The sequence below is a fragment of the Meriones unguiculatus genome, chromosome 1, assembly GCF_030254825.1.
Source record: "Meriones unguiculatus strain TT.TT164.6M chromosome 1, Bangor_MerUng_6.1, whole genome shotgun sequence".
Lineage (NCBI taxonomy): Eukaryota > Metazoa > Chordata > Mammalia > Rodentia > Muridae > Meriones > Meriones unguiculatus.
The window spans coordinates 24,974,892-24,999,163 of record NC_083349.1 but is presented as its reverse complement, the minus strand read 5'-3'; the positions used below and the strand labels follow the sequence as shown (position 1 = coordinate 24,999,163).

At 50.1% G+C, this 24,272-nt stretch overlaps 1 protein-coding gene across 3 annotated transcripts; it reads left to right on the top strand.

Moving 5' to 3' along the window:
• Nucleotides 1–21,274, top strand: Pola2 (DNA polymerase alpha 2, accessory subunit). 3 transcript variants are annotated; one of them, XM_060384861.1, is made up of 18 exons: nt 1–307; nt 2,913–3,037; nt 4,306–4,397; nt 4,710–4,767; nt 7,252–7,358; nt 9,512–9,696; nt 10,163–10,251; nt 11,349–11,504; nt 11,961–12,023; nt 12,722–12,764; nt 14,463–14,587; nt 15,259–15,297; nt 16,110–16,183; nt 18,889–19,000; nt 19,239–19,345; nt 19,881–19,940; nt 20,144–20,270; nt 20,817–21,274. In XM_060384861.1, exons 1-18 carry the CDS (start codon nt 229–231, stop codon nt 20,970–20,972), a joined length of 1,797 nt encoding a protein of 598 aa, XP_060240844.1. In that variant the 5' UTR covers nt 1–228; the 3' UTR covers nt 20,973–21,274. The 3 variants fall into 3 exon arrangements, with proteins under 3 accessions (XP_060240844.1, XP_021494176.1, XP_060240851.1); XM_021638501.2 differs by having other exon boundaries at nt 2–307; nt 18,892–19,000; XM_060384868.1 differs by lacking the exon at nt 1–307 and adding an exon at nt 324–813.
• The last annotated feature ends 2,998 nt before the right edge of the window (nt 21,275–24,272 follow it).

The following is a 24,272-nucleotide window of genomic DNA, read 5'->3' as shown; positions in this document are numbered from 1 at the left end:
GGGCCGACCCGGTCCCCGCGCACGCGCGCGCCGGCCGCGGCGTTTGGCGGGTTTTTTCCCCGGCGGCGCTCCTCGCGGAGAGGCTAGGCGGCGGCTCTTGGGAGGGAGCGTTCTCTGTGACCCGGTGGCTTCGGCCGCGGGGTCTCGTGGCGTGTCCCCGTGGCCTTCCCGCGAAGCTGAGCAGACTTGAGCCGAGGTCCGAGCCCGGCGGCCCCCTCCCGGGTCACCATGGCCGTGTCCACCCAGCAGCTGGCGGAGGAGCTACAGATCTTCGGCCTGGACTGCGAGGACTCCCTGATGGAGAAGCGTGAGTCCGGAACGGAGGGGGTTGCTGCCAAGTGTCCTACGCTCGTGGGGTACCGCTTGGGTCCTGATTGACCGACGGGTGGCATTGCCAGGAGGTGACGTTGGAGCCGTTTGCAGCTCACACCTAGTCATAGGCTGATCTGACTTTCCTCAATTAGAGATTTTTAAAGACAGAGGCTCGCCATGTACCCTGGCTGTCCCAGAACTCACTATGTGGACCCCTGGGCTGGTCTCGGACCCACAGCTCTATCTCCTACCCCTGTTTGCGAGTTCCAGGCATGAGCCACACACCCAGCTCTATGAACCTAACGTGTACAGACTTCAGACCAAGATGCCTGCTGCTTCCGTCTGGATAGGATTATGTTGGCAACGCAGTTGGAACTGTAGACTTTACGCTCAAATCCTTAAGTTCTGTGGAACACCAGTGTTGCCTGACAGTCCTGGTCTGTTCCTGTTTATTCTCCTGGAGTGCTAGGGACTGGTTTTCCCTTTCTCCTTGAACAGCAGGTGAATGTATTTCCTATTTCACTAAGAAAGTAGAAACATTAAAAGCCTTCCAGCCCAGCTTTAATCCTGGCACTTGGGAGCCAGAGGCAGGCTGGTCACTGTACATTCCAGGACAGCCAGGGCTACACAGAGAAACCCTGTCCTTGAAAAACCAAATCAAAACCCAAGAGAAAACAAAACTTCCCTTAGTGGCCTCCTTTTTGTCTGTGCCACATACCTAGAACCTATTGAAATGAAAAAAAAAAAAAAACAAAAAACCACACCCCTACAGACATCACTCCAGGAATTCACCCCCTAAGTAGTTAATATTCTAGTTTTATTTCTTATGTAAGACGTTGAAATCTTTTGACGATTTTGGGCCTCTGGGCTGGAGAGATCCTCCGAGGTTGACAGCACTTAACTGCTTTGCAGAGGACCGGCATTGACTTCCCAGCACCCTAAGGGTCTGCAACTCCCGTTCCGGGGGATCCAGTGCCCTCTTCTGGCCACCACAGGCACTGCATGCACCTTGTACACTTAAATGCAGGCAAAGTACTTGTGCATATAAAGTTTTGATTTTTTTTTTTTAAACCCTATGCCTTTGAAGCTTAGAGGTGTGTTTCCTGCTTTTTTCTGTTGCTCTTGCTGCTGAGTTGCAGTCTCACAGCTGAAGGCAGGCGCCGCCGCAACTGGCAGAAACATGTCTTTTGCCTGAAGTGCTTTGTTGACCCCAAGCCTGAATCCTCTCCTTTCCGGTTACAACAGGCCTCTTCGGAAGGGTTGTGTGTGCTTGATGTATTAGTTTCTCTTCGTAAGTCCTTCTTGTAGCTTTTCTGTCCTCACAAATTTAGGGAACTACTGGGCAAAGCCAGGGATAATGTCTTAGTTTTTATTTTCAGTTATCAGCAGGATTGGCCACTGTTCATTGTTTCCTCTTCTTTAAAAGAGAGAGAGAGAGGAGGAGAGATTTCTCTTTGCACTTTCCTCCGCCGTCGTGCACCAAAAACACCTGATTGGGCCTCTTGCCATGTCTTCTCACAAGACTTTCCAAATCAAGCAATTCCTGGCCGAGAGGCAGAAGCAAAATTGTCCTATTCCTCAATGGATTCAGATGAAACGAGTAACAAAATTATGTCCAACTCCAAGAGAAGACACCGAGGAGAATAAAGCTGGGTCTGTACGGATTCATAGGATGGCTGAGGGTTCATACTAAAGCTGGTCATCGGTCCATCCTGCCAGATGGAGTTCAACATTTGGAGACTTGGTCCTGTCTTAATTGGGGGCGTGATTTGTCCATCTTTCAAAAACAGAGATGTGTATATACTTCATGTGGACAAGTGTTCGCCTGCGAGACAGAGGTGCACCATAGGTATGCATAACCCTCCAAAGCCGGAAGAGGGAGTCAGAGCCAGAGTCAGAGGGAGTCCGGAACCAGAGCTACTGCCGCTTGTGTACCATCAGGAGCACATTTTTGCTGTAGCTTCGCGGCCGCCGCCGCTCCTCGGCCTCTTTTGGATTTGCTTGCCAGCAATTCTCAGCCCTTGGAGATCCATTTTCATCTTCACATGAATGGCCAGGACTCAGAACCAAAACCTCTTCGTGCTGGATGCATTCGTTCCATTGGTGACCCACTCTGTCCTCCTTGAGCACTCTTCATCTTCTATATTGAGGCAGGGACCCCCATCGCTGTTTCAGCTGATCTGTCTAGTTAGCTTGCTTCAGGCATTCCCTGTCTGCCTTCCACACTGTGGGCTTTACAGACATGCTACTGTGCCTCCTGTACTCCTGTCTTCAGGCTTGTGTGGCAAGCACTTTACCTGCTGGGGCATCTCCCTGGCCCCTCGTATTTTACATTGCCAGCCTCTCCCGAGCTCTCTGATCCCTTCCCCCAACTTCTTCGGGCTACATGGCACCTTTGTGTGTCTAAAGTATTATATACTTCCTTGTTCTGTCTTCACCCAATAATGAGCTCCCTGTGAACAAGAACGACTCTTGTTTTTATGCACTGCTCTGCTCCCAGGGCCTGTGGATGCTGGATAACAGAGGTCTGTTTGGCCTGTCAGGATGAAAGTGGTAATAAACGAACCAGGTTCTTACCTATCCGATTTCTCTCCCTACAGTGGCAGAGCTGTGTGTTCAATACAGACAGACTGAGGAGGGGATGGTAAGCGAGCTTATCGCCTTCTGCACCAGCACGGGGAAAATGTACCTTACTTCAGAGATCCTGCACTCTTTTGAACACGAGGTAAGAGAAAATGCAAGGACATTTTTTAATTAAGGACATTCTGCTGATGGAGGTGTGCAGTGTATGAAAAGAGGCAGGCTTTGGAGTGTGACCTGGATTCCTGTTCCAGTGTGGGGTTGGCCTGCGCCTTCCTTCCCTTCTGTGTTTCTTTCTATCATAGTGTCTTTGTGTTTTTGTATGTTTGTTTATTATTGTGCATGTGCATGCACACCCGTGCTGCAGAGGTTAGAGGACAGCTATAAGAAATTGGTTCTAGCTGGGTGGCCCATACCTTTAATCCCAGCACTCAGGAGGCAGAGGCAGGTGGAGCTCTTGAGTTTGAAGCCAGCCTAGTCTGCATAGTGAGTTCCAGGACAGAGTGGGACATTGTCTTGAAAAAGAGAGAAAAAAAAAAGGTGGTTCTCTTCTTTTACTGAGTGGGTTCTAGGATCCAAACTCAGCTCAGGCCATTAGGCTTAGCAGAAAGTGCCTTTCCCCACTGAGCCATGTCATTGGTTCCCTATTTACTATTTCTGAGACTTGGCTTTGTTTCTATTTTCTGTCAGGCTCTAATAACCTGTGTTTTTAATGCATTATCAGTATTAAATGAGGGTGTATATAGAGCTCCTACAGCTGCCTGGTAGATGGTCGGCGTGAAAGAGAATCATAGTTGTGTGTTGTCGGCAGACAGTAAGTTTTAATATTTATTTTATTGTTATTCTAATTGTGTGTGGGTTATGTGCATGAACAGGGGTAGCTGCAGAGGCCAGAGGCGCCACATGCCCTGGAGCTGTAGTTACAGGAGGTGTGAGCTGCCTAAGGTGGGTGGGTGCTAGGAATCAAACTCAGGTCCTCTAGAAGAGCACTCTGCCTTTAACCACTGAGCTGTCCCTCCAGTTCCTATGGGCAAAGCTTTTATTTTCAGTGTGTGCGTGCTTGTGCACGTGTGTGTGATCCTGATCCTGCTGTCCCCCAAATGCTAGGGTGACAGGCAAATTCCACCATGCCTAGCCTGTCATGTTTTTGTTTGTTTTAGAGACAGGGTCTCACCATGTACATCAGGCTGCCCTTGAAGTCAGAGATCCACGTACTTCTGCCTCCTTGTGCTGGCATTAAAGGTGGGAGTGGGGTGACAGTGGGATTGAACCCAAGGCCTCATCCATGCCTGGCAAGACCTCTGCCTTTCTCTGCTTACGTCTTGATGCCTGTTACTTCAAATGGGAAATGCCTTCCCCATTATCAGACTATGGAATAATATATTTACCATCTTCTTCTATTCCATTCCTCAGGTTCTGAACAAAAAATTATCCAAAGCTTGGCACAGTGCCTCCAAAAACAGTGGGCATGCAGGAGCGAGAGACATTGTTTCCATCCAAGAGCTGTATCCTTTTCTGCTGAAAGTCATTGCACCAAGCCACATGTGTATTTTCTAACTTCTCAGTAGTTGCATATACAATTTAAAGACAAAATTTTAAGTTGGGTGCAGTGGCGCACAGCTGTAATCCCAACACTCGGGAAGGCAGAGGCAGGTTGGCCTCTGTGAGTGCAAGATCAGCCTGTTCTTCAAAGTGAGTCCAGAACAGCCAAGGCTACACAGACAAACCCTGTCTCAAAAAACCAATAAAATAAAATACCTAACATTCAGTTTGTCACTTAGTCTCATGTAATTACTCTTCTTGACCAGTGCTTTCAGAATTGAAGCAGAGGAAGAAGAGGAGACGCTTTTGAACTCTTACACCACACCCTCTAAGGTGAGCACGAGGAGTCTAGGAATTGCATCCTACAAGTAACATTCTTAAAACTGTATTGTGGAGCTGAGCATGGTAGTGCACAGTCCCAGTACTTGAGAGGCAGAGGCAGGGGGATCTCTGTGAGTTTCAGGACAGCCTGGTCTCACCAAACAAAGAAGTTCACAACCCCCTGTGATTTTCCCTGCTCAGGTTCACAGTGTGAACCAGTAGTGCGAGCAGAGGAGATGTCTGACGTGGTCCTGCCTGGGTCCTCTCTTTCCTCTTCTCTCACACTTGTCTTCTTGCTTGGTCTTCAGGCATATCAAACATACGCTTGCTTACCTGGTGGCCTCCTGTGCTTACCTGGTGGCCTCCTTTGGGGGTGTGGGGGGCGGTAGGAGGACTACCCTGTTTAAAGTGGCAGCCTCCTGTCTTTTCCTCTCCTGGGTCTATTTTCTGCCTTATTTATCACCATGGACCTTAATTTTGGTCATTTTGCTCTGTCACAGAAGGCCCCTTCGTTCACTGTTCTTTCCCTAGGACCTGGCTCATGATAGCTGCAGATTTAGTGCACTGGAGGAATTTTTGGAAAGTTGCTGGAGAAACCCTAATGTCCTGTTTACCCTCTGCCTTAATCATTCTTCCTAGTGAACATCTCCTGGGATCTAGGAGCGTGGCCAAGGGTACATGGTACATGTTTAGTGTGCACAAGGCCCTGCAGTCCATTCCCAGCGGCCCCTAAAATGTCTGAGCAAATGATCCAGAGCATAGAATGATGCGTGATGCTGTACATCAGAGCTATTTATAATCAAGAAATTAAAAATTACCTATAACCTAGCAGTAGAGGAGGCGTAGAAATTTTCAGAAATTCAATCAGATAACTCGGGGACCGAGGATACAGATTATACCAGTGTAAGAAAATGCATATAAAATTTAAAAGTCAGTATGTAAAATACTGTAAGTTTTATGTTTAAATTAGGATAACTATTTTAGTTTATATATTTAATTGAAGGATAGTAAACTACAATTAAGGAATGTTTAAGACTGGTTTAATTTAGCCACATGGTGGCCCATGACTCTACTAGCAGGACTTGGGAGGCAGAGCTGGAAGGATCTCTGAATTCATGGGTAGCCTGGTCTGCATAGTTCCGGGAAGCCAGGATTGCACAGAGAGACTGTCATTTTGGAGGAGTATACAGTGGCTACTTTAGAGGACCCGTGGGTAAAGACACTTTCAGTGCAAGCCTGATGACCTGGCTTCCATCTCCAGAACCCAGGTAAAGGTGGATGGAGAAAACCAACTCCACCACGTTGTCCTCTGACAATGTCCGTTTGCACCAGGGCACGCACCCTAAGAAGTGTGTTCATAGAAAAATTAAAGATAGAAAACGTAGAATCTAGTTTGAAAACCAGATGCAGTGCTGCACAGCTGTAATTGTGAGGAGGAGACAGGCAGATCAGGAGCTAGAGGCCAGCCTCAGCTCCATAGTGGGTTCAAGATCTGGCTGCTCTTGCAGAGTGCCCCAAGTTCCGTTCTCAGCACCTACACCATCCAGCCTCCCCGGGCACCTTCACCTGCAGGCACATGCTCACGCAAAACACAAATAAGATATTTAAATGAATACATAAAACCACAAATATTTAGAACTCTAGTTTCCAGGGCAGCTTTTCTTTTTTTTGTTTGTTTGTTTGTTTTGTTTTTTAAGTCAGGGTCTAACTGTGTAGTCCAGGCTGGCCCAAAAGTCGGGAAACCTTTGAATTGCAATTTCCCAAAAGTTAGAATTTGAGGTATGAGCCATCACGCCTATCTATGTTAGTGATATTTGTTCTCACCTCGGGTCCCTCTGGCTCTACCAGTTGGTAGCTTGTTGACATTTCTTTAAATGCACCAACAGGAGGAGCCCTTGAGTCAGAAAAGTTTGTGCCTCTGAGATGGAGAAGTTGTGCTGGGCAAGACATTTGTCTTTCCTGTTAATCTCCCATTATCCTAGGCTTTTGGGAAAGTGAGGTCCTGTGATTGGGTTTCATCCTTAATTCTGGACTTATCTTTGGCTTCTATAGATAAGCAAAGGAGTAGAAAAGAAAAGGTTAAAAACGACCAGATGTGACCATTAGTGAGGTGATTGCCGACTACTCCCTCCAAGTATGAGCTCAACCACCTTATCTGCCTGGACTTATTCCAGGCCATAATTTGGAAAATGTGTGGTAGACTTGGCCAAAAGAAGTGTAATGTGGTCCCATCCCTTCTCAGGAGAATGTGTGCACGCAGGTCAAAGCTGTGCACTGCCAAGCTCCCGGTCTTCCCTGAGAGCAGAAAGTGGCAGGGGTGGGAGGTGCCAGTGCAGGTCGACAGTTCAGGCGGCAGCTGTCAGAGTGGCAGGAGTGGGGTGGTCCTGTTGCTGTTGCAGGTCTGTGTGGTCACTGCTGGAGGTGGTCCCTGAGGACCCCAGCCCTGCCCCGTGTCCTTTATTGTGACTGGGATTTCGTTCTTCCTCTCCTTTCTAGGGTTCCTGTAAGCGAGCTAGCAGCGCCCTAGAAACCCCCCTAACAAAGAGGAGTGTCTCTGCCCTCAGCCCACATCAGCTTCTCTCACCATCAAGCTTCTCCCCAAGGTATGTAGCATCATCGATGCAGGTGCCAAGAGAGCCCCGCCCCACCCCCCTCTGCTGACAAGGCAAGCTACGAGTAACTTATTAACAGCTGTAGGAGCGGAGCAGCCGCCTGCTGCGAGCTGGCTGTAAAGCCTGCACTTCTCTTCCTTGTGGAAAATTACTGTTTCGTACAGTAATTAAGGAAACTTGCTTCCCACCCACTTCTCTAGGGCTCCTCTCCTAGATAGGGAACTGATATCTTCTATTGAAAACAGCCTGGCTATTCAGAAGCCCAGGCGTCTGGTGAGTCGGGCCAGTCAGGGCAAATAGGCTCTCACCTGCTTCTACTGTTTGTGTTTACTTGGTTTTTTGCTTTTTTGTAATCTGAACGGTTTTTGAAAGGGAAAGCATGCACCTTTGTTCAAAGCATTGCATAACCTGTTCGTCCCATGCTCAGGTGACAGCTGGTTTCTGAACATTTGTCACTGAGTTTCTTCAGGGGCTTACTTGATACTTCCTCATGGCTGCCGCCCCTATGCATACATCTGCAGAGATCACGTGGGACTCATGATCCATAAATGATAGGTGTCCATTAGAGAGCCCCACAAGTGAGCCCTTGGCTGAGGGGATGTGTTTGTAGGACTGTCCCATCAGGATGGGTCTCAGGAACAGCATCTGAACCGTTTAGGGACATACCAACCTCTGGATCCCTTCTGAACACCAGAATGTAGGCTTCTCAGTTCTGTCACTTCAGAGGCGGTGATGGAGCCTAAAGCAGTCGAGAGCACTTGCTGCTCTTACAGAGAACACAGTTCAATTCTCAGCCTCTACATCATGTCCCCACAACCATTTGTAACCCCAATTCCATGGGCTCTATGAGCTCTTCTGGCCTCTGCAAACACCAGGCACACACACGTACACACAGGCAGAATACTTCATACACATAAAATGCAGATCTTAAAAAGCAGAGGAGCGGTGACAAGCTCTGCAGTCATCGGCCATTGGCGGTCATTACATCCTGAAGAACAGTTTGTTTTCACTGTCCTCTGCCTGGTTCAGCGAGATCTCAAACCTGCTTTCCGAATGAATTTCCTAGATTTGAAAGGATGCCTCTGAAACCTGTGAGGGTTTGAATAGTTGTTGCAGAGCCATTGTGAGGGTTAGGCTTTCTAAGCAGGAAGCCCTTTAAATCGTAATTTACAAAAGGAATCTAAGTTATTTAGGAAGAGGCAGCCCCAGAGACATCATTGAGCTCATTTTCTGTAGCTTGTCTGGTAAGAAGAGGTGTTGGCAACAATTACGATCATGCCCCCTGTGAGGTGAGTTCCTGCGGGGGTTTTAATGTGCTGGGAGTAATGGGTTTCTAGGCCTCCCTATAAGCAGTGTTCGCAGCAGGAAGATTAGAAGCTTCCAAGCAGACCAGCAACACCCATCTGTTCTTGGAGGTGTGGTTCACCAGTCAGAGAGGACAAGGAATTTGTCAGCCTCGGGGTGCTGTGAGGGGCTGCTTGCTCCCTGTTAACTGCTCACTCCTTGCATCTCCACCTCCACAGAGGCAAGGGAAAGTTTTGTTGGTTCTGTCAAACTTTTATTTTAGTGTTGTTTGTGCTCTGCACTGCATTGTGAGTTTTTTTATTTGTTTGGGGTTTTTTTGTTTTTGAGATAGGTCTTATATAGCCTCGGCTGTCCTCAGCATTAGCCGAGGATGGCCTTGAGGTCCTGTGCTGCCTTCACTTTTGCAGTGGTAGGATTGCAAATAAACCATGCCTGGCTTCAATTCTATTATAGGTTCTTGTATGTGCTCAGCAATCTCTGACCCAGTCACTGTTTCAGGATCAAATAACAGCAAGTGACTCAGAAGGAAGGAAAATACTTGAAACTTGTCATTTAGTCAGTTCAAGAGTGCATTTTGTTTTTGCTTCATTTCATTTTGATGGAGAAAATAACCTTTTTATGTTTTTGTCTTTAAACTTCTAAACTTTTGTAGTCTGGTGTTCCTCGGCACCTCATTCCCGAAATTCCTGAAAGGTCAGAGCACGCCAGCCCCAGCACATTGATTAGATCTGTAAGACAGCTTGCTTTTTTCCCTCCAGGCCTCCAAAGCCTCGCCTCGTTGTGTTCCTTGCTCAGGTAGCCACGGCTCAGTAACTCAGACCTGTTCTGCTTCCCCTCAGTGCTACCCCCTCCCAGAAGTACAACTCAAGAACCAACCGGGGAGAGGTGGTTGTCACCTTTGGCTCAGCGGAGGGCGTGTCTTGGTCCGGGAGAGGAGGTTCTGGAAGCGTCACCCTGAAGGCCATAGAGCCTCTCACTGGCACCTACAAATTTATGTTTCAGCAGCTCCCAGATGTTCGAGAAGGTGACTTGCTTTCTCTTGGGGAGTCTAGAGGGTTGAGAGCCCTGTGGAAGGACTGAGAGAGAGAAGGAGCAAAGCCTGGTTCAGCTTCAGCTTCTGAATCCAGAATTAGCCCACTTCCTCGTGGCTGCTCTGTTAGTGAAGGGGAAGGACACTGGGTAATGCTGTAATTTCCCAAGCCATGTGTCACTTCACTGAAGAGCAGACAGCCACCCTACTAATGGGTCCTGAGCTGTGAAGCTCAGCTCTTCCTGGAAAACTCTCCCAGGTTGTCCTTGACTTCCCTGCACTCTACCGAGGGGCTGGGTTTTGGTGGTGCTCTGAACCAGATTAGTAACTGTGTCAGAAAATGGACTGGACAGATGTCCATGTTCCCGGGTCCTATAGAGTGTGACGTTTAGCAGTGTGCTGCTCTTTCTCACCGAGTGAAATGTCTTAATGACAGCACCCTGTTACCTTTGGATTGCAGCTCTGATCTGTAAGATAGAAGAGCTCGGCAGCGAGCTGAAGGAGCATTACAAGATCGAGGCTTTTTCTCCTCTCCTAGTCCCAGCACAAGTAAGTCATTTGAAGAGTCTTCACTACTCCTAACTCCTGGTGTGGACAGTGCTGGCCTTGAACTGAGAAACCTGCCCATCTCCCTGAGTGCTGGCGTTAGAGGCGTGTGCCGTCATGCCCAGCTTACATTATTGCTACTCTTTGAAGTCAGTGAAGAGGCCCTTTTCCACTCACCAGTGTTCTGCTTCAGCACCAGTCTTGCTGGGCTCTGATAAAAATGGGTCCCCCCTGGAAGAAGGCAGGTGTTCCCTAGATTTTCCTTCCTCCCTCTTGGACCAGGTCTCACACATGTGTCTTACATAATCCTTAAGTGTGCTCTTGTCCCATGTTTGTTCCGCCTCCAGGGAAGAGGGACCATACACACACTTTGTCCTGTAGGAAGTTTTAGAGAAATTGAGAGGAAGTGTGGGGGCAGGGCCTCACATGAGGGAAAAATTAGACTTACTCAGTTTTCTCCCAAGAGTGGAAGTCCTACACAGGAAGCCGCTAGGAGAGATTTCAGTTCCGTCTATGAATAACTTCCTGTGGGAGTGGCAATATGATATCCTGCCTGGTATCCGGGCACTTGGGAGCCCAAGGCAGGAGGACTGGGAGTTCAAGGCCAGCCTGGGCTGTGTAGCAAGCCCCTGGGGAGAGGCAAGAGCATGAGGGTACCCAGCGGTACTGTAGCATGGCTGAGGATTTGGCTCTGGACCTAACCTCTGACCTTTGGGTCCAGACTCCACCTATTATTTGACCTTAATGAAATTACACGTGGCTCTGCTGCTTGGTGCTGGGTGCAGCCATGTCTATGTTGCGGTGGTTGTGAAGGTTGAATGAGTCATGTCAGCTAAGAACAATGTGTGGTAGGCTCAGTGACCTATTAATAGCTATGGTTTCTCAGAAGAGCTGGGGGGCCGCAGGGCTGGAGGGAATTCTCTCTGTCAGGAGTGCTCCCACTCTGGGAGCCACTCAGAGCATACCTGTTAGCAGGTGGTGGACCAGACACCCCTGAGGAGCCCTTCAGTGTCAGTGGTGATTTTGTGATCACCTCCCAAATCATACGCTGTTAGGGCTTTTGCTGTGCCCACTCTTATGTTGCCATCTTCCTTTGGCAGGAGCCTGTCACCGTACTGGGTCAGATCGGCTGTGACAGCAATGGGAGGCTGAACAGCAAGTCAGTGATTCTTGAGGGAGACCGGGAACACTCCTCAGGCACTCAGATTCCGGTGGATTTGTCTGACCTCAAGGAATATTCCCTCTTTCCTGGACAGGTGAGAATGGAGCCTTCTGGGATGCAGACCTGGGCAGCGTGCAGTGGGCAGTCCTTTCTTGTTTTCTGTCTCTTGTTGCCATGAGATCGGATTGCATAGGCCCATGATTTTAGGGACTCTTTTTTTCTCTCCTTGCTCTGACCTTAGCTCTGGGTCTAATTGCCAGGGTTCATATCCCAGCTCCACCTCCTGAGATGTATGGCTATGGGCAAGGTGCTTGACCTTCGAGGCCAAGCTGTCTTCATCCACAAAATGAAATACAAATTCTTAACTCATGGGATCGTTATGAGAATCAGGTCGTTTGTATAGAGCCTGATTGTAACTGATCTGTAACAAATGAAGGACTCCATTTGTTTTCTGGGAAATGCCCCGAAGTTTAGAATTAACAAAAGTAGTTTATCTCACACCTCTCCTTTATCTCTCCTATCTCGCTGTCTTGTGTTTCTTGTCTTTCAGGTTGTAATTATGGAAGGATTCAACACCACTGGTAGGAGATTCACTGCCACCAAACTCTATGAGGTACAGGGTGGGTCCCCTTCCCCCATTTTATGTTTGCTTCAGGCTGAGTAAATGCAGTTCTGGAGCAAGAAACTGGTCCTTTTCAGTTTCTGTATGTTTGTTAGTCATTTCTGTCACTAGGATTAGAACCCACCTCCAAGCTCTAAGTTAGCAAACTGTTTCCTCCAGAGAGCCAAGCAGCAGGTGTTTTAATCTGTGAGGCCACACATGGACCGGTAGCATTATAGCGCCAATACAGCCATAGGCCACTTATAAACAGATGACTGTGGGGAAGGCCCATGAAAACGTCATTTATAAAAATGGCCTCATCCAAATTTGTCCTCAAGCTGTAGTTTGCTTGTCTCTGCCCTTCACCGTAGTCTGCTAGAGATTCCCGTGGGATGCCAGGAGAAGTAGCTGGACTCCCTTCTCTCCCATCCTGTCTAGCATGCAAATGGCTGAGGCACCTGCTTTGCATGGGGTGGCCTGGTGTGTTGTGAGAGTCCGTCCGTGGCTTCCATTGCCTGGTCTGTGTAGTCACAGTGAGCTCTTTAGGAGAGTGGCGGGTTCTGTGGGTTGTAACTCCCAAGAGCAAGACAGAGACACATCCCCTGTGGTCCTCACAGTCCCCGCTCCGCATGCCTGTGAGCACCCAGAGCCACCCCTTACCAAAGCAATAGCAGTGGGGGGGACCTCAGCTGGCTTCCCTTCTGTTTCAGGGTGTGCTGCTTCCATTCTACCAGCCCACCGAAGAGGACGGAGGTAAATTTCGGTTCGATATTTTTCTTGCCAACAATGGAGGGGATATAATCACCCCGGCTCAAGGAGGCAACCAGAGCTGTGTGGGAGTGTGACACGCAGAGCAGCAGGGGCACAGCCGATCAGTGGGCGCACAGGCCCTTTCTTCAAGAGCTGCTAGTGGGTCTGAACCTCCTGAGCACTGGTAGTGGTGTTGTCTGGGCTCTGAAGACACAGTGTGACGCCTGACCCCTGCTTAACAGGCATGTGAAGGGCACTTGGGAAAGAGAAATGCTGTACACATCACAGCACAAGCTGGGGACCCTGGAGGAGGCAGGACACTGGTGGGGAGACCTAGGTTAGGCAGCAGCAGCACGCCAGAGTTAATTCTAGCAAGGGTGCTGTGCTGAGGGAAATGTTCACACTAGAGAGCTCTAATACAGAGAGCTCACACACAGAAGTCGGTGCCCTCTTTGTAAGTCTGCAGTTCTAAAGTCATTCCACAGTAAAGGTGTAACTGAAAAAATAATACCTGGCCAGGCATGGTGACACATGTCTGTAATCCCAGCACTCGAGAGGCGGAGGCAAGCGGATATCTGAGTCTAAGGCCAGCCTGCTCTACAGAGTAAGTTCCAGAACAGCCAGAACTACACAGAGAGACCCTGTCTCAAAAAAAAAAAAAAAAAAAAAAAAAAAGAATAAGTGATCTGGATAGGAAAACAAACAAACAAAAATAAATAAAATATAATATTTTGGGGGTGGGATTATCTAGTGCAGTCACATTGGTCCTTATGAAAATGGATGGCAGAAAGGTCGGAGTCAGGGAACAGAAACTTCAGGCTGCTGGCTTTAAAGATGGAGCACGTTTGGCCTCCAGAAGTGTTGCGGCCTGCTGATACCTTGACTTTTGGACTCACAAGTGTCCAGAGCTATAAGATAGTAAATTGTTTTAAAGCCACTAGGTTTGGAATAGTTATTCATTTCTTTATTTCATGTATTTATTCTTTTAAGACTTATTTGATTTTTTTTGTTTGTTTGCATATATGTGTATTGTGTATGAGTGTGTGCACTTGTGAGTGCAGGTACCTGTGGGGGCCAGATGAGGGTGTTGGATCTCTGGGGCAGCAGTTGTAGGCAGTTGTGAGCTGCCTGATGTGGGGGCTGGGAACCAAGCTAGGGTCCCCAGGAACAGCAATAGTAAAGTAACGCTACATATTAGAAAACTTGGGAGACTTGCGGGCAGGGTGGGGGGTTGTGTCAGCCATAGGAAACATCTCAGATAGTGACTTTAAAAACTCAAAAACCGACAGGGCTTAGAAACCTGAGCTTGGGGTAGGAACACTACCCTGGCAGCTTTACTGTCCCTGGAGGGCAGTGTCTGGCCTCCAGCAGAGCCTGCCTTTCTGGGCCTCAGTTCCCCATAGTCTCTCACCACACTGAATCTCCAGATGGTCCCTGACTTCTGCTTAGTGTGAGCGCTAAGTCATCATCTTGATCCCTTCCTTATGGCCACTCTGCTCACATGGCCCAGGGTGCACTGCCGTGGCTCCAGCTTCTCCCTGCCATTCAGTGTTGTGGGAGGGTGAGGTCCTCACCTTGAATCCCCAGACTTACACTCCTGGGCCTCAACTGTGGCATTTTCCTTTGATGGCCCTTCCCCCTCCCTCCACCTAATACCTGTTCTCTCTCTCTCCTCATGCCCTTGCCGTGCGTTTGTCTCAGATTCCGAGCAGACTGTGGTTTTAGTTGCCTGTGGACCTTATACCACCTCTGACAGCACCGCATACGAGCCCCTGCTTGATCTGATCACTGTCATCAACCGTGACAGGCCCGATGTCTGCATCCTGGTAGGTTGCCTGGGTAGCATGTGCAGGGAGGCAGTGGGGGTGGGAATGAAATCGGCCTTAAGGTTTTTAATGGTATCAAAGTTTTTAGGAAACATTGGTCTTTTGTTTTTAAATCTTAGTTTCCTTTCCTTTTGTTTTTTGTTTTGTTTTTGAGACGGAGTCTCAGTATATAGCCCTGGCTGACCTGGAACTCACAGAGATACACCTGCCTCTGCCTCTGCCTCACAAGTGCTGGGATTTTTAAAAATCTGCACCTCTGGGGGTATGTATATACTCCATAGCCGGTCATTAAGTCAAGGCCTGGCATTACTGTCATTCTTCTCTGATTTTATAAGATTCACACTCTGATTCTAAACTAATTTTTTATGACCTAAATACTACCAGTAGTGGTCTGTTGTTTTGCTAGATGTAGAAAACAAAAAAGAGACAGTGTCATTTGGGGCAACCACAGGGGTAACAGGGCCATGGGAAAGCCTCTGAGAACACAGGACTTACATGCTCCTTGGCCCATCCATCTGCTAACTCCCCAGGCTCTCCAGGCAGCTGTGGAGGGACAGGTGGACTAGGACAGGTTACTACTTTTAGACAATTTGTCTAAAAGCCTTTGTAGACATGGAAGATTCTGATTTGTCCTTTGGGTGCTTTTTTCCCCCACCTCTGCTCATTTGCAGTTTGGACCTTTCCTGGATGCTAAACATGAACAGGTGGAGGTAAGTGCCAGGGGAGGGGGGAGGGCTGGGCATTTGCATTCAGCCTAGACTCTTAGTTTTCTGTTCTGGAGTTTATCTGCAGCAGGCTTACAGCAACCCTGTAGCTAATGTGGAAATCGTCACAGGCCTTGTTGAATAAATACCTCGAATTTGAAGGCTTTATTTCAACAGTACACAAGCCTGTCTGGACACCAGGGGGAGGAATTAGAAATGAGTGGTTCCTTGGTCTACACCACTCACTGCTGAGCCAAAACAGTAACAAATGCAGGTGGGCTTCGGCCGTGGGTCCCGGCTGTGAAAGTCCCCTGTGAGACTGACACACTGCCTACTGCACTAAAGAGGCAGAAACAGAAATTCCTTTATGTGGCCACTGCCCAAAGCTCATGTCTTATGGTCCTCTGATGCATAAACCATTAATGGGATCTTGGTCAAGGGCTTGGGCCTCCTATCCTTGTCTCCTCCGAAGAAAAGAACTGAAGGAGTGTTCATCCTAGACTCTCAGCTTGCATGCAAAAGGATTAATTCTTTCCTTATCCGGACTCAGCTCCTTGCAGATGGACAGCCCGCCCCAGGCCCCGTTTTTGTTTGTTTGAGATACTAGAGCCAGGCTGGCTTAGAATTTGGTCTGTATCCTAGGCTAGTCTGGTGCTCACCCTGAGTGCTTGGGATTGCAAAGCATGAGCCCTTTTGCCTGGCTCCCATCTTTCCCGTCGCTACCCTCTGTCTACCCTGAGCCCTTCACGGTCAGCTAACAAGCTTCAGCACTGAGCAGACCTGGCTGCTCTGAGTGAGCCTCCTTTCCTTTCTTGCAGAACTGTCATTTGACAAGCCCGTTTGAAGATGTTTTCAAGCAGTGCCTGAGAACAGTTATCGAAGGAACAAGAAGGTTAGCATTCCAGATGTTGGACAGAACCTGCAACTTTCTAGGTTCTTCCAGGACATGCCAGTCGGCAACTGAAACTGTTTACAAGCCACGGTTGTTTCCTGTCCTTTCTGTCCTTTTGAACTCGGAGATCAGATAGAATTTGAACTTTGAGTGTTCAGACAGTGAGTTAAAAGGCATCTTTGCAGGTCAGATAAACAGACTTGAAAGGACGAGCTTAACACTCTCTCTTCCTTCGTTCTTTCTCTTTACTTCCTTTTCTCACTTCCCCTTGTATAAACTGTTACTCCATGGGAATATTCCCAGGGTGGGGAAGCATTTGATTGACAGTGAAATCCTGAGAGGCCCCAAACCTCTCCATTCGTGAGGAGAATGTTTTGGGGTAAGCCCAAGTTCCTTTCCCAAGTCAGTGCTTCCCCATGGTGGTGGATGGCTGGCTGCCAAGGGTGGGAGAGACTCCAGGGAGGGTGGATCCTCAACATAGCTTGGAAGAGAGGACTGAAAGGCCACAGCACTGACGTAAGTTATAGTGTGTGGGGCCTCGCGGTTCCAGTAAGAGTTTAAATCCAGGAGCAGAGAGGCCCAGGAAGCTGACCCCTCTCTTCCTATCCCTTTCATTGGGCCAGGTCAGAAAAATGGAGTAGTGGGCGGTCTCCTGGGATCTGTTGCCCGTTGCTGAACTCAGTAGTAAACAAACATCCCTGAGGCTGAGCTTTAAAAACAAACCTGTAACAAAGGTGGCTTTTACATGTCTTCCTTCCGCCTTCTGTCTCAGAAGAGATCCTAGGTTGATTAGTTGTAATACAACCTCGTGCTGGCTTCAGGCCTGGAGCTGGGAGGCTTGGGCCCTCGGCTGCTTCCTCCCTTCTCAAATGGAGGGTGACATATACCTTCCCTCTTCCCCCGGGTCTGCTAGGGCCCCAGTTGAGTTTATGAAACCTGGGGGATGCTGAGAGGCCCTCAGAAGATAAACCTCTGGCCGCCCCAAAGCAGGAACAGGCTCTGGAGTGGCACCCAGCACCAGCTGGTGCGTCCAACATGAGGTCGGATTCTGATTTTGGTTCCTCATCCCATGTGCTATTGATAGCGGTGACATAAACAAAGAATAGACCAAGCATTGTTCCCCTGGGGGCCGGTGCCCAGCACCACCAGGCACTTTCATCTGTAGCTAGTGTGAGCTGCAGAGCAGGGGAGCAGCCCCACCCCGCCAGAGCAGTATATAAATGGTGCTGGCCAGAAATGCAGAGTACCAGGCTCTCAGCAGAGCTCGGCAGATGTGCAAGAGCGCCCTTGTAGCAGTAGAGAGCCCTGGTGCACCTCACTGCTCAAGAGACAACAATGAGACCCTCCCACCATGATGTGTGAAGTTGTGCAATGCTGCACATAGTTGGAATTTTCTTCCCGGCCCCTCCCTCTAGAGCAGAGGCTGTTTCCTCCTTAACTATTGCTCTCCTGAAGCTGGTCCTGAATGGCCGCACCTCAGCCCTTTGTACCTTCAGACTTCCATTTCTAGAGCATAAGGTGTCCCTTTCAGCTCACTCCCTGGCCTGTTCAGCACGCTCTAGCGCTCACATGGTGGGCTTGGACAATGACAGTGAACTTGGTGTCAAAGAGATTGTGAATAATATGCAAAGTACCTCTGGTCTCAAGATTCTGATGGTCTGTTACTGCACACTTGTCCCCAGTGTCTGATCACATGTCAAAAGTTCCTGGACGAGGTAGAGAGACGGCTTGCAGAGGGCTGGGAGTTTGGTTCTCTGCACCCACGTCAAGCACCCCCCTGTAACTCCAGCTCCGGGGCCTCTGTACCTGTTTCACAGTTTAAGCACGAGAGGCAGGGGCTGCAAGTGAGAGCTAGGCTGGTTCCAGGCATGGCCTCCCAGCAACAATTTATGCCTGTTTGGTTTACAGTGGGCCCCTCTGCCGAGGACAGACAAGGGAACTAAAGAAGCACGTTTTCCCCTCTCTTGTGTGGCCGTGGAAACAGTTGGCTCACAGCTTTTTTTCTGCACTCCATGCTGTAACCCTGGAGACTCCTGTCCCCATCAAAGGAGCTGCTGCCTCTGCTGCTGCGCAGTGTTTCTTTCACATTAGTTTGCTGAAAAGCAGAAGCAGCTTCACCTGAGTGGAGAGAGAGTATCCCTCTGACAGCCTCTGTCTCCAGTAGACCTGGCCCAGCCCTTCAGAGTGTGAGGGCAACCTCACGATCTGAGCAGTTTGCCTCGCTCCTCCCTGGCTTCACTCGAATCACCTGAGCCATGTGTCGGGACAACTTTATTGCCCACAGCAAACTGTACCCTAGAAAACGGAGTCAGGCTTAAGCTCCAATTCCGATCCTGAGGCTTCCCCCACAAATAGGGTCTCTGGAGCTCAGGCTAGCCGCAAACTCTTGACACCTCTCTGTCCTCCCGAGGGCTAGAATTGCTATGTGTGCCTTCCTTGCTGAGCTCCAGGTCTCAGTTTCTTCCCTTTTCCCACCAGGCAAGAGTTCTCCTCTGCAGTGAGGGGCCACAGAAAGCAAGGGATGGTGTGTCCTGAGCTGTCTGCACCAAATCCAGATGGATGTGTGTATATGCCAGCAGGTCTCCTCTCCCGGGCAGGGCCCCGGGAGACAGTGTCTGGTCATAGCGGAATGTGCTCACCTTGAGCCTGTGGCCCAGTTCTGCTGGCTCAGTTCTTGTCCCTCTTGTGCTTGTATTTTTACAAAGCAGCTCTGGCTCCAACCTTGTCTTTGTCCCATCTCTGAGGGATGTACATCATGAACCAGTGTACCCACAGCCGCCCTTCACCTTCCCTGAACTGCCTCGAGAGGACAAAAAGGTACCTGGGCCCATCTCTGGCCAAGCAAGCAATAGGTGAGGTGAAGACAGTCCTGGTAGTGAGGGCAGAGAGGCCCTGTTAGGAGCAAGCACAGCCTGGCTCCTCAATCCCCAACAGAGGTGTCATGGTTTGCTGCACCATGAGGGTTGGCCCTCATGGTCTCCAGGCCCCAGGTTTGGTGGCGCGGAGTCTCCAGCTGTTTTATGCAAGTGTTCATGTCGGCTCCTTCTCATTTCAGCGAGTGAGGTTTGTGTCAGATCCCTGCAGCCTCTCCATAAATGGAGTAATGTTTGGCTTGACGTCCACAGACCTGCTGTTCCACATTGGGACCGAGGAGATCTGTAGGTGAGGAACATTCCAGGCCAGCCGCAGATAGTTGGCTCCCTGCGCCTCGTCCCTGTCATACTTTTGGATCTATTCCTCCCCCAACCCCACCCCACCCCCTTTTTTTTTTTTTTTTTTTTTTTTTTTTTTTTTTTTTTGCTTTCCCAGTTTATGACTTGAGTGCTCAAGTATTCCTCTCTAGATTTACCAGAGCAGTGACGGTGGGGTCTTCAGAGAACTGGACACCACTGGGCCTGGTGTCTAGGCTGGACTGTCCTCTTGTGTGAGATGGTGCCGGCTCCAGCACTTGGGCCTCCCATCCCCTGATTCCTGGGATTCTTCTTTCCCTCTAAGCCCTGTGCCCTGCTGCCCTGTCCTGGGAAAGAGCCAGCTGCTCTCAGTGTGTCTCCAGGCTAGCCCTGTAGTTGTGTCCTTGCTGTTCAGCTTCTCTCTAGTTGGCTTGAGTCTGAAGGTCCCCCCCCCGAAGAGAACTGACGGAGAAACCTGGTTCTGCCCCACCCCACCCCACCATTGCTCTCTGCCCTTCCTTCCCAAGCTCTTCCGGGACTTCGGACAGATTCAGCCGAATCCTCAAGCACATCCTGACACAGAGAAGGTGAGTGTGCCACCAACCCCGAAGAGCAATTGGATCAGAGCTGTGTCATGTTTGGTCGTCAGGAAATTTTGCCCTATGGTGACAAAACTGGGTGCTGGCCCCTCAAACGGAGGGAAAAAAAGCCAGCCCATAAATATGGCGGTGTGGAAGCTGGGAGTGGGGCCTCTCCCAGGGTTCCTAAATTGGCTCTTTCATCTCTGCAGCTACTACCCACTTTACCCGCCCCACGAGGACATGGCCATAGACTACGAGAACTTCTATGCCTATGCCCAGCTGCCGGTCACCCCTGATGTCTTCATAGTGCCGTCAGAGCTGAGGTACTTCGTGAAGGTGGGTTTAAACTGGCCTTTTTCCAGAGACATCAGACCTGGCTTTCTTTTTCACTCCACCTGGGTCTGCTGAAAGGTACACTGTCCTCTGGGGCCAGCACGAAGGCTGGTTACTGAGGTAGAATGAAGCAAGCAGCACACACACACCTGAGCAGAGAGTAGGGGTCAAAGAACAAGGACTTTGGGCCATGTCAAGGTGACCTGGGAACACGTTGCCCGCCTGTGTGCTTTCCCTGTGGGCTCAGCCAGCAGTACCTTAAAAGAAGCTCTTGATCTCCAGGCCCAGCTGCCTCAGGATCGAGTTCCTCGCAAGGGAGTCACGTGGGAAAACATCGAAGTGTTGGGATCCATCCTGTCCCAAGTCTGGGAGCGTCTTACCCCGCCAGGGCACTGCATTCTTTCTTCTGCCCCAGAGACTCTCCACTTACAAGAGAACATATTTGCTTGAGTGGTTGCCTTTGTTTCTGCCTTCTAAAACGCAGTCTAAGATTCTGACAACGTCACACCCAGCTGAGGGCCTCTAACCCCTGTGTCCTTTCTTTCCCAGGAAATCCTTGGCTGTGTCTGTATGAACCCCGGGCGGCTCACCAAAGGACAAGTGGGCGGCACCTTCGGCCGCCTCTACCTCAGGAGGCAGCCCATGGCTGGGGACGGCGGGGGCAGGCAGGGCCTGAGCGTGGCTGCACAGGTGGTCAGGATCTGAGCCTTCAGCCTGGGTCCCGCAGCCTCACAAACACCAGTGGCCCAGGCATGGCCATCTGATGACCAGACCGTTGGTGCGCCTGACAAGGATCTGGCCATGGGGACAGTACTGCAGGGCTAGGGCCCCATGGAGCTGTGCCTTGCCATGAACCGCGCCTCCCTCCTTGCTTCACAAGGTAGATGGGGTGTCCAGAAGTGAGCCATCTGTGGAGACTGCCTGCCCAGAAAGGCAGAAAAACTTTGCGATGTTCTGTATGAATCAAACATGGCATTTAAAGAAATAAATTTTTTTAGTATAACTGATTTTAATCTACTTTTTTTTTCTGAGTAGTGTCCTAGGAATGTTGTCTATTTGACCTATGTCTAGAGAAGGCAGAGCTTGGTCACACTGGGCTCCTCCATCCAGCCCCTTGGAGCTCTCCCAGCCTTACCCTGCATCCTCCCAAAGTCCCCAGGCTACAGTTGCTGAGGAGGAAACTGGGCTGCAGAGCGAGCAGCTGGCAGCCTGCCCGGCCCTCCCTGTGCCGAGGCTCACATGCGTGCTCTGGTCCCAGCCCCACCTCTCCATCTGGAGGAGGCAGCCTGATGAGCCCTTTGATAGCTAGTCTCTGGCCAGTCTGGCTCTCTGCCAGGTCCAGCAGTAGCGCCGACTTGCCTGTAGCCCAGCGCTCTCAGGTAAGGTCAGGGTTCGCAGGACACCCCCATGCCCCTATATTCTGGTGTTTGGGGAGAGGCTTCGGAGTTAGGTTTCACACGGGCTTCTACCCCTATATAAACAGGCTGTCCTGCTTCACCTGCCAAGGACAAAGTGGGAAAACCCCAGCTGTCAGGGCCTAGGAAGTCTTGACTGACAGAAATGGGACCTCAAAGAGCCAGCCTGGGCTCATCTCTGATGGGAAGAGGCCTCCGGGAACAGGTTGCCCACCATGAGACTGCTTCCTCTTGCCGTCTGTGAAAGTGCTTCGGAGGCTGGGCACGGCGGCCATGCTGACTGGTCTCACTTCATCTTGACACACGAACTAGAGCTATCTGCAAGGAGGGAGTCTCAGTTGTGAAGAGGTCTCCATAAGATAAGCCTGTAGGGTATTTTAGTTATGATTGGTGGCAGAGGGCCCAGCCCATTGTGGGTGGGGCCATCCCTAGGCTGGTGGTTCTGGGTTCATTAAGAAAGCAGGCTGCACAAGCCATGGGGAGCAAGACAGTAAGCAGCACCCTCCATGGCATCTGTGTCAGCTCCTGCCACCAGGTTCCTGCTCTGAGTTTCTGTCCAACTTCTTTCCTTGCGTCAGTGATGCACAGCAATATGGAATAGGAGCCAAATATACCCTTTCCTCCCCAGGTTCCTTTTTGGTCATGATGTCTCATCAATAGAAGCCCTAACCAAGACAGTGGAGCATCACTTTAATCCCAACACGAGGGAGGCAGAGGCAGGCAGATCTCTCAAGAGTTTGAGGCCAGCCTGGTCTATGTAGAGAGACCTTGTCAAAAAAAAAAAAAAAAAAAAGCCTGCAAGGAAAGATTTAGAAACAAGCTGTTGGTTTGGCATGGTGGCGCACACCTGTAATCCCAGCACTCAAGCAAAGAAAGACAGAGCTCTGTGAGTTCGAGGCCAGCCTGGCCTACAAAATGATTCCAGGATAGCCAAGGCTACACAGAAAAACCCTGTCTCGGAAAAAACACACACACACAACAACAACAAAAACAAGCAAGCCCCAACTTGGGGAGCTGATAGCCCTTGTCCTCTGGCTTCTAAACACAGGAAGCATTTAGTGGTCCACTTTGCAAGGTGACTTGTCAACCTCAGAAGTGGCACGCATGAGCTTTTGTGTTTTAACCAAGCCAGACATGAGCTCTCAGCCTGCCCCTCCCTTGCCTTAGAAGCAGGCCTGGGAGCACTAAACCACCAGGCCACGACCAACAAGCTGTAGCTACAGCCTGCTGCCTGCCCACCCTTAGCCGTTATGGGGGTCCATGAGGACCTTCTGGGGAGCTGCAGCATGTATTAATCAGCCTGTTGCTTCTGAAGGCTTGTGGAGAACAGTAATCCTGACCCTGCCCCACAGTGGACAGAGCTCTGGTCTTTTTAGTCTCAGGAAGATGTGCAGGCTTAGGTACAGATGGAGACTTAGTGGGAAGTTTCCAGTGAGTTCAGGGGGAACCCCAGAAGCAAGGGAAAGAGAAAGCAAGGGCTCCCCAGTCACTAGGCATGAATGGCAGCCCAGGACTGTTGCCCGGACCTACGCCAAATGGGGCTGGGGATGATCTGGGAAGGCCAGACAGGCATTTAAGACCCAAACAAAAAGTCTTATGAACCCAGACATGCCACCAAAAGGTTCTTGTTTGCTCTTGTCAGGAAGTTGGTGCCAAGCGACAGCCAACTCCCTTTCCTGGCCCTCACTTAATCTGCATCGCCAGCCTCCTGCAGCAGCTGGCATCCTCAGGGCTCGCCTGTGCGCCTGCGCTTGGGCATACTGGCAATGGAGGGTACAGTCTGGCAAGACCCCATCTGCCTTACAACTTCCTTTGGTGGCATCTTCCCCCCCACCCCCAGGTCTGGTCTGGAGTGTGCCCTTGACACAAGAGCTCAGGGCAAATTGATGGCTCTGAAGAAATGGTTCTGCCCCCTACCCTGGGCATAATCTTCACTCCCAGAAGGAAACTGCCACCCTCTTTTCTTTTAGGCGTGGCTGCCCTTTAGGAGTCAAGAAGTCCCTTCTCTGGGAGGTCAGAGCTGCTGAGGGGAACAAAAGCCCCTCATAGCTCCCACTCGTGGGAACTCAGTTTAGTGCCAGAAGCAAAGCTAGGGAATCGGAGCCATGAGGGGCACCCAGGGGCAGGAGGGCTGGGCCCATGCCAGGACACTGATCCTCAGAACCTTCCATTCTGTCCTGCTTTCTGGAGCCACGCTGGGTGTAGGTTTCCTTCCCTTGACCTCAGGTTCCTCGGCTCTGCCACCTCCCCTAAGCTGAGTCCTCACTTTGCTGGCCCCAGGCTTGGCTGAATCCCTTGAGTTTTTGCACACACAGGTCAGCTCCTCCCTCTGGCCCAGAGCTTCTAACTCCCAGAGAGGACCTCGCTAACTAGGAATAGGGGCAGCTTTTGTTTGTTTGTTTTGTTTTGTTTTTTTTGAGACAGGGTTTCCCTGTGTGGCCCTGGCTGTCCTGAACTCACTTTGTAGACCAGGCTGGCCTCGAACTCAGAGATCCATCTGCCTCTGCCTCTGCCTCCCAGAATGCTGGGATTCCAGGCATGTGCCACCGTGCCCAACTGGGTGTTTTAACATTTTTAGAAATTGTTTTTT

Coding starts and splice junctions, on each gene's coding strand:
- Pola2 (XM_060384861.1), top strand. CDS start 229: ATGGCCGTGTCCACCCAGCAGCTGGCGGAGGAGCTACAGATCTTCGGC. Junction 3,038..4,305: donor TGCACTCTTTTGAACACGAG/GTAAGAGAAAAT, acceptor TCCATTCCTCAG/GTTCTGAACAAAAAATTATC. Junction 16,184..18,888: donor GTTATCGAAGGAACAAGAAG/GTTAGCATTCCA, acceptor ATTTTTACAAAG/CAGCTCTGGCTCCAACCTTG.